The 10145-nt window shown below is 42.9% G+C and overlaps 1 protein-coding gene across 1 annotated transcript; it reads right to left on the reverse strand.

The window, feature by feature from the left end:
• Positions 1–3980: 3980 nt before the first annotated feature.
• LOC311589515 (toll-like receptor 11) lies at positions 3981–10105 on the reverse strand. The gene is made up of 2 exons (XM_084768030.1): positions 9952–10105; positions 3981–8220 (listed from the first exon to the last, which is right to left on the reverse strand). Exon 2 carries the CDS (start codon positions 8213–8215, stop codon positions 5453–5455), a length of 2763 nt encoding a protein of 920 aa, XP_084624156.1. The 5' UTR covers positions 8216–8220; positions 9952–10105; the 3' UTR covers positions 3981–5452.
• Positions 10106–10145: the final 40 nt, after the last annotated feature.

A 10145-nucleotide genomic window follows, 5' to 3' on the forward strand; every position in this document is an offset into this window, starting at 1 on the left:
GTGTGAAATATCAGAACTTGAACTTGGAAGGCAGACAAAACAGAATCAAGGGTTAAAGGCTATATGGTAAGATGGTTGTCAGTAGGATATACAAAGCAAACAAATAAATAAATGAAAAACATACTGGCTGAATGAATTTAAGACATAACAATGTGTTACCTACAAGAAACTTACTTTACCAGTTTCAGAAATACATATTTCTGAAAGTGAGAGGATAGAAAACAGTATTACATGTAAGCAGAATTCTAAAGTGAGTAGAAATAGCTATGCGTATGTGTGACAAATGGACTTTGAGGCACAAACAATGAGGAGAGACAAAGAAGGTCACCGTATGATTATCAAGTGAATAATTAATCAAGAATAGCGTTAACAAATGTAAGTCTATACATACCCCAAATGTAACACTCAATTCTCCAAAACTTGTTAGATCTAGATGGCAGGGTTGGCTCCAATATGGTAACAGTCTCTCTTCACAGACTGATTATCCAGACAAAGATGCCAACAAGAAACATTACTTAAATTATGCCATAGATTGGTAAAACTTAACAGGCATTTCCAGAACATGCTGACAATGCACATTCTTTTCATTATTATAGAGTTCGATATAGAGTAAAGCATATCATTGACTACAAAACAAAACACATACTTTATTGTAAAAATATTAAAAGGTTTAATGATGCAGCTATAACTTTTTTATTTTCTGATCACAGCAGAATAAAAGACCTTATTAATAGCAAGAGAAGCACTAGAGCTTACTGAAATAGACAAACACGGCACATCTTTAAACTAATGTTGAATTATTTAGGCTATCAGAAGAGAGATGTAATTCATAGATAGCAGTGAAAATTGAAACGAATGTGTGAAAGCCTCTAGGACACTGGAATTTATGATAATGAGTAAGAACATAAAAAACGTCTAAATGAACAATCTGATGATTCATCTTAGAAACTGAGAAAAATCAAGAATAAATAATACTATATGTATGTAAAAAAGGAAAGAAGTAAAATCAGAGTAGATATGAATAAATGAGTATAAATGAATAATATAAAAATTAATTAAAGAATCCATATCTAAGGCAAATAAACTAAACCCATGTTTATCTAGAACAAGATGGGAGGGGAAAGAGAGAAAACCAAAACAGATACAATCAGAGGTTGAAAAGGGATTATTACAGGAGATGTCTCTGAAACTCACAGGAGCACTGCTAGGACTTTATTGGAGAGCTATATTTTAACAGTTTGGAATATATATAAGAAATGAACAAATTTATCATAGGCACAAATCATCTGGGCTGTAAACTTCTGAATAGATCAGTAACAAGCAACATTGATTCAATGAGTAAATTTTCTAGAGACAGAAGCTCAGGGCTGCCTCCCTACATTGCTGGATCCCACCACACACTTAAAGTTCTCAAGCTGCCCCCATAGACCCGGAAGGCAGGAAGACTTCCACTCTTTCGTGAGACCAGAACTGCCCTGTTCCAACAACCTACAAAAGCCTAGAAGACAAGCCAGGAGCTCATGCCCCTACTAACATATGTGAACATCATCAGCATACTGTCCAGCAGCACCATCAGCACACTGTCCAGCAGCACACAAAATGCACCAAGCCAAAGTGTTTCTTATGGGATGTATAGTTGGCTAATTCTGCACATCGGTGAGAGAAAGAGCCTCAGTCACACTGATCATCACTTCATGGATAAAAATCCCTTGGATAAGTTAAATATCATGGCTTAACATATAAAGTTTATATACAACAAATCTAGGGCTCAAAACATTCACGTTTGCAGGTGATATTTTATGTGTAGAAAACCAAAACATATTTCACAAAAGAACTCTTGGAAGTTATAAAAATTTAAATAAAATGCCAAATGACAAAATAAGCATAACAAACAGTAGCGTTTTTAAATATTTCAACAAAATACTTGCTGAAGAAAAAATCGTGAAAGAAACCACTCATAACTGTCACAACTAATCTGAAAATAAACCTAGCATGTGAAAGATCACAATGATAATTACAAAATGACAACAAACCCAATTAAATTAGTCACATAAAAATGGAAAGATTTCACATGTCAATGGATATTGTAATAGCTTTGTAATGGTTAATACCACCTAACTAGCCACACTATCCCCCAAAGTTGTGGAGGAAATGCAATTCCCAACAAAATACTAATATCACTATTTACAAGACTAGAAGTGAAAAAATCCAAAACTCATATAAAATTCATCTGGAGGCACAAAATGCTACAAATAGCTAACGAAATGTCAAGCATAATAAATAAATTTAGAGACATCACAATGCTTGATTTCAAGATGTATCACTGAGCCATCTTACGCAAAACAGTTTAGTACTGCCATCGGAACAGATGCACAGTTCAGTGGAAGAGAACAGACACCTCAGAAACAAGCATGCACTGTCTAAAGCCAGCTCATGCTCGACAAGGATACAAAACAAACACACCAGCAACAGCAACAACACTTGTATTGAAAATGGTCTCTTGAACAAATGGTGCTGCAAAACTGAACAGCAACAAAAACTCAAACATGAGGAGCAGATTTAAACTTAACCCAGACGACTTTCTCTGTACAAAACCAAAACCAAAATTAAGCAAAAGGCTAAATGTATACTCTGAACCCCCTAGAAAGAAACGTAGGAGAGACATTCCAAACCACTCACACAGCTACAAAGTTTGCACAATAAAGGACACAGCAGACTTACTGAGCACACAATCTAAGAAGGACAGCAATGCCTTTGACAGCTATTATTTAAAAAGGCTTTATATCTAGAGTTATACATAACTAAGAAGATTAACAAATATACAAGTAATCCCATGAATATTAGGAAATATTTTATTTTATTTATTTACTGTGATTGAGTGCTTTGCTTGTAAGTGTGTCTATGGACCACATGCATGCCTGGTGCCTGTGGAGACCAGAAAGGTCATCGGATACTGTGGGACTGGAGTTACAGATGGTTGTGGGCTTCCAGACACCATGATTTCTCTCTTACCTGAAAATATAGTGTCAGCCTGTAGGAGAGGCGTGGGTGGAGGCAGGAGTGCCTGGAAAAAGGCTGTTCATATCCAGTCTCTACACATTGCTTTCCTTTAATTATTATAGCTTTATAAATGTCTTGATAGCTGGACATAAAAGATATTATTGTACAAAGGACAGTAGAGAATTAGTTCAACTAGCTACTCTATGCTAGAGTATTCTTTAAAAAGTGGTTTTAAAATTAAATTGTTATTGCATCCTTCTCAAGTCTCTGAGGGAGTTGGAGACCAGGTAGCTTAGTTTTACAATGAAGCCTAATTGTTTAGGGGTTAAGATGTTTTTAGGTCTAGATAGCTGTTCTAAGTTGATAATGACAAGATGTGATGGAGGTTGGTTTACATTCAGAAACTTAGATGCACCAAGATAGGAAAGATGTCTTCTTCAAGGCTGTCAAATACAAATACCCAAAACACTAAGAATGTAAAATTTATATAATTCCTGAATGTGTCACGGTTCTTCTTGCCATAAGTAATCTATTGTATATATGTATAATATAAATATATGTACAAAAATAAAATAATTTAAAAATTGTTATTGCATCTATATATGTATCACCTCTCTATCTACCTATCTATCTATCATCTATGTGTCTTGTGTGTATGCATGTGTGTGTGTGTGTGTGTGTGTGTGTGTACGTACAGGCCTGCATGCCATCGTGTACATGTAGAAGTCAGAGGACAGCTTGCCTTTGTATCTCATGTAGGTCCCACAGATTGAACTCAGGCTATCAGGCTTGGTGGCAAGTGTCTTTATTTGCCGAGCAATCTTGCTGGATCAAAATGTTTTGTTATTTTTGAAAGATACTTTATTGTTATTATAGAATAATGTGTGCTTATTAAAACCTAGTAGAGAAGTATAAAGAAGGAAAAGTAACAAGCAGTGCTTTTCTAAGGTCTCTTTATGGTTTATGTTTCTACTTTCTTTTTCTTCATGTTTCATTTATATCTATTTTACATATGTACACAGGCAGTTTTCAAATATGGACTTATATGTCTTTGGTTAACAACATTGTTTAATACTGTGTTAATATTATGATAAATCTTTTCCATTTAACTGAATACCCATGAAACAAAACAATTTTATTTATGTAATAACATCTTGTCACATTCATGGGATTTAGTTGGTGCGTGACATTACATTTTTGTCACTATATTTTTATTTGGTTTATAATTCTGGCAAAGTTTCTTTGAGTCTGTGAAAAGGTGAATGTGGTCCACGTTAGCCATTTGTTAGAAAGTAAAGCTGAAGAAGAATGGAGAGCAGAGGAGCAGATGTGAGCCCCACCATGGGAGGAGCAGATGTGAGCCCCACCATGGGAGGAGCAGATGTGAGCCCCACCATGGGAGGAGCAGGTGTGAGCCCCAGGATGGGAGGAGCAGATGTGAGCGTCACCATGGGAGGAACAGGTGTGAGCCCCACCATGGGAGGAGCAGATGTGAGCGTCACCATGAGAGGAGCAGATGTGAGCCCCACCATAGGAGGAGCAGGTGTGAGCCCCAGGATGGGAGGAACAGGTGTGAGCCCCACCATGGGAGGAGCAGGTATGAGCCCACCATGGGAGTAGCAGATGTGAGCCCACCATGGGAGGAGCAGATGTGAGCCCCACCATGGGAGGAGCAGATGTGAGCCCCACACATGGGAGGAGCAGATGTGAGCCCCACCATGGGAGGAGCAGATGTGAGACCCACCATGGGAGGAACAGGTGTGAGCCCCACCATGGGAGGAGCAGATGTGAGCCCCACCATGGGAGGAGCAGGTGTGAGCCCCACCATGAGAAGAGCAGATGTGAGTCCCAGGATGGGAGAAGGAGATGTGAGCCCTAGGATAGGAGGAGCAGGTGTGAGCCCCACCATGGGAGGAGCAGATGTGAGCCCCGCCATGGGTGATGCATGAGCTGAGCCAGGCATGTAAGTCCTGTGCAGATTTCACCTGTGCAGATTTCAGTTCCCCACCAATACAGATTAAAACAACACATCTTACTCATGAAATGCTGTGTGTGAGAGAAACGAGTTAGAGGAACTGATTACTGAACATTGGACAAACTAAAAATACCATTTCAATGTAAGTGACTCACCGGTTCTCCACCTTTCCCTCTAGAATTGCACAGTGAATATTTTGCACCTAATCGTGGTGGGATAGATTCCTTTTGAAAATCTTTGGGAAAAAATGCACATGGGATTGCACAAACCTGTGCATACATGCGGTGTGCGTTGAACAATATCTTGTATGAGAACAAAGTAGCTCATAACAGAGCTGTTTGCTGATGAATATTTCCCAGTGTTTTGGAAGACTTCCCCCGACCTTGGGATTTCATATATCATTTCACCCCGTTGGTGAGCCCATCCTCCAGTGACGAGGGAGCGTTCACCTCCGTACAGCAGCCTCCCTTGCTGCCTTTAGTCTTCTCTGTCTTGCCCAGCTTTCCTGAGCCGTCTGGTAAGTTGCTCCCAGAAAGTATCCCATTCCACTTTCCCTTTGGACAAATCAAAACAGTCCTCCGTCTGGAGCCATCGGGACAGTCGGTGGTAACCGTGGAGCATCTGCTTATCAAGCGGCTCCAGAAACAGCAGCAGGAGGCGAGCTGTCCCGGGTCTGGCCACCAAATGGTAAGTGGCCAGTCTCAGCTCTAGATTGCACCAGGGACTTGCTAAGGCCTGGCCCGTGAGCACACAGAGGGTCGCTCTGCTCTCACCCATGCTGGCAATCGTGGATTCCATCCTGTCATTTCCAGCCCCAAAGTCCCTGGCAGGCAGGCACAACCTCAAGCCCTCACCTTCAGGAGGGGGTTTCTCCAAAGCAGGAACCAGTTCTTCCAACACCCAGGCTTGGTCCTCCTCACAATACGATATAAAGACATCGTAGTTGAATTGGCCTCTGAGTCCACGTCCACCTAACTCCCACCAACAAGCATAAAAGAGTCTCCGGAGGTGATGACAGCTAATCAGAGGAAGGATGGTCCCCAGAAGCAGCAGAGTGAAGCTGGCTAGAAAGGCCCAGAACTCAGCGTCACGTGGGCAATGAGTAGCGAGGAAGGAGAACAGTAGTGTTTTGGAGTAGTCAGAAGCGTTGGCTATGCAGATGGATTTCTGCAGCCCATACACAAAAGTGTTTGGGGCCTGTGTAGCCCAAGACTCCACCCAGGAAGTTTCACACTGGCAGGCGAAGGTGACATCTGAGAAATAAACATACCGAGGTAGCTGAGGAATGAACTCCTGGAGGTTGCTGTCCATCCCCAGGGCTCTCTCGGAGCTGAGCAGTAGCAGTTTGAGATTGTACAAGCCCTTAAAGCTGCCCACAGAGAGGTTCCTGAGATTCAGGTGGCTCAGTGCCAGGACCTGTAACCGAGGCACCTCCTTCAGTAGCGTTTCTAGCTTCGTAGTACTTGACTCGTGGAAAAAATTAAGGTACCCCAGCTCTAGCACACGCAGCCTGGGCATCCCAAATAGATGGAGGTCTACCGCATCGTCATTTTCACACCAGATAGAGAAGTGCTCAAGGAGTGGAAGCTGCTGCGGAAAGAACCTCCGGAGTTGGCTGGTTGAGAACACGAGGCTGTAGCCACGCAAGGTGAGGCGACGCAGGGAGGGAAAATGAACTGTGGTGGCGTCCGGTTGCAGCAACAGACTTGAAGTGTGTAAGGTAAGATTCTCCAAGAATAAGAATGGCTCTCCACTTGGAATCATAAACTGAACACATATTTTTGCTTGTATTTCTAAGCTGAGGAGCCCTGGAAGCCAGGGAGGATAGATGTCCAGCATTGCCGTAGAACCCAGCTGTAGATGCCTCAGCATCTGGGGACCCTGCAGTTGCATGCCTGAGATATGCTCCAAGTAGGTGCCCAGAAGGTTCAGGGTAGTCAGAGCAGGAAGATGAGAGAGCCAGCCTGGTTTGAGTACTTTAATTTGGTTCCAACTCAAGTCTAGTGTCCTCAGCCACTTGAGTCCCTGCAGGCTCTCATTAGACAAACTAGAGATGTTATTGCCACTCAGCCAGAGCTCCTGGAGCTGTGGAAGAAGGGAGAAAGCCCCATGGGGTACATCACAGAGCTGATTGTGGGACAGATCTAACACTCTTAAACTTGTGCTAAACAGTCCTTCTGGGAGCTCCAAGGTTGGGCCTAGCTTATTCATAGACAAGTTGAGGCTCTGAAGTTGAGGTAGCATACTTAGGAAAGTGACTGGAAGTGCTCGCAGATTGTTATCATGGAGGCTAAGGAACTGCAGGGCTCTATAACCTGGGAGATCTCTGTTCTCCAAGATGTTTTGGATTTGGTTCTTCCCAAGGTCAAGTGCACGAAGGTCAGAGTAGCCAGTCACATCCACAGGCAATTTTTCTATACCTGTACCCACAAGGGAGAGGAATTCTAAGTGGAGCAGTCCTGAGCCTGTGACTTTAAATGTTCTTAGTGGGGTACCATCCAATATTAGGGAATGGAATGTGAGGCCATAGAAGGCTCTGGCATCTGTCAGCTTCAGCTGAAGGTTGTAAGATAAATCCAGCACCTCTAGGAATGGGGGCCTTGGTTTGGTCCTGGGTGTAGAAGAGGCACCAAGCAGATCTGGGAAGAGCCTTTGTAGTTCCTGCAGCTTTGTCAGACAGCTGTTCCTCATGGTTAGATGCCTAAGAGTAGTTGGTAAGTAGATACTTTGGTTATAATTCAGGCAGTAGCCTTGAAAGGAAAGACCCTGGAGGGATCTGAGTGGCTGTAAACAACTTGGAGGAAGGAGCAGATTTAGGCAACAGGGCGCGTGATGCTCAATAAAAAGGTACCGTAGCTGGTCCAGCCCTTGGAACGTTCTAGAAGTGATACTGATTGCACCCAGTTGCAGCCTTAGAAGCTGTAAGGAGTGGAAGTGATCAAAAGCATTAGCTGGAAGGCTAGACACCATGCCCTGGAGGCAAAGCACCTCCGTATCTCTGGGTACTCTTTCCAGGGTCAGACCCATGTCTTTAACATTGGAGCAAGATGCCAAAAGATGCAGTCCTGGGGTCAAGGTGCAGAATGGGATGTAGGAGGGAAAGTTAGGAAATAGCAAGCTGTCTGCTATGACACAATCAGGGGCAGTCCAGGCCCAGCTGGTCAAGTCAAGGCTCACCAAAGCCGAAAGTATCATACTGAGGAGGACAGAGCAGAACTGATGTCTTTCCATCTTTGCCATTGATTCTAGAAAAAAGAGAGGGAAAGAAAAGGTACCAACTCTTAGAGTGACGAGGAATCTGAGCCTGGGCCTTCTAATATGCTTAACGTTCTTGGGACTTAGGGACACGCTGGGAAATACCCCAATAATCAAGATATGAATGACAGGATTGCCAAGCTAGAGACTCAAGTTGTGGTCATTGATGTGTGACTCCAAGCAGGTAGGGAACCAGCAGAGATTGAATCTGAGGGAGACCCAAAGAAGCCCTGAAGCTCCACAGTCACGGCTGGGGGTAACTGGCACAGGCTGTTGACTTCACTAGAGGAATCTGTCATCCAAAGCCAGGCAGAAAATCAACTTGTTCCATGGAGAGTACACTGGGAGAGGAAACAGTGCTACTGACCCATTTGTATTTGAACAAAATTCTTAGCCATGTGACACAGGTGGGCTGCTGTCTTTCTTTACACATGAGTCCACGAAGCTAAATTACATGCCTTACTCAAAAAAGTAGAACGTGCAAGGGGAAAATGGGAAGGAGGGAGGAATGGGAGGATACAAGGGATGGGATAACAATTAAGATGTAATATGAATAAATTAATAAAATATATTTAAAAAGTAAATGTACGTATGTCAACTTAAAAATAAAGTAGAAAGTGGCATACCTTTTTTTTTTTCTACTAGGGCTAATGGTCTGATATAATAGTCTGCAGACTGAACCAAGGAAACGCTGTAAGCTGATTTTAAGGTTGAGTTGATGGAGATATTATTAAAAAATATTTCAGGTAAAATATTTAAGAAAATAAATAAATTAGGCTAATAAAGACAGAAATAATGCCTTGATACTTTTGAGCTTAGAGCCTAGCACTAGGGATGCGGGTGGTGGTGATGGGGACCACCTTCTACCATCCCATTATTCGTGGCTCTTCTCTCACGGAGAGGCCTCTGAGTAACCACTGTGAAATCAGTGGACATGAAAGTCCCTGAGAGGTTTGAAAGAGACAGAAGAGTAGTCTGTTGCTCTGGGGATGATGGACACCAGTTAGTCACAAGTGAAGGGCTATGTCCCATTCAGTAACTCAGGCCCTTGTGTAGAGAATTTGACATTTAACCCACGGACTTCTCTGCTTTCTTTTGGTTCCTATTTCTTCTGTGTGATAACACATTGACTCTCGAGGCACTGAGGCAGAGGAGGCTGAAGGAGAAGAGACTGGGACTACATCTTCTAAGTGGCATGGCCTCTTTGTTTACCTGACCCCCACCTGTCTCCCCCATGGCTAGTCTCTTCACCTTTTGAAAGGGTGATTTTTGTTTTGGCCTTGAAGTGTCAAATAGTGTTCCCTGCTGATTTAACTTTCCTTATTCTTTTTTTTTGTTTGTTTGTTTACCTAGGGTGAGGTCAGGGACTGGACTAGATCTTAGATCAAGTAGACACAGTGACCTTGGTACTGAACCCTGGGTACTGTGGAAGTCTGGGTTAGACAGTAATTTCTGTCTCTAGATATCAGATTTAATATTATAACCCTGAGAGACATACATAGATTGTGCATGAACTACCACGTCTCAGTTGGCCACTTAAAGTGTGGTAAAGCTTAATCCAGTTGTCCTTAGGCCCTGCCTGCCTGGCTGCCCCCTGGCCCCGGTATTTGGCTCTCTCAGAAGGGAGCAGACACCTGGCAGTTTGCCTTCTTCCCCGCACTGTCACTATGCTCATCTGCCTTGTCCAGAAGCTCCTCTGACATTTTGACAGCACTCCTTACCTTTGAGCAAGGAGGAAGAGGATGGTGGAGACAGATTCGTGCTCTCAGGAAGACTTCTTATTCATCTCCTGTAGCCAAAGAAGGAAACGTTTCTCTTCTGGGAGTCTTTGTTCCACACTGGTCCCTGCTCTCACACAGAAGTATGGCGTCTTTGTTATTGGTGATATTTGGGACGCTCTAGGGAGCGGGGAGCA

This window comes from Acomys minous (genome assembly GCF_964271855.1).
Source record: "Acomys minous genome assembly, chromosome: 18".
NCBI classification, from domain to species: domain Eukaryota; kingdom Metazoa; phylum Chordata; class Mammalia; order Rodentia; family Muridae; genus Acomys; species Acomys minous.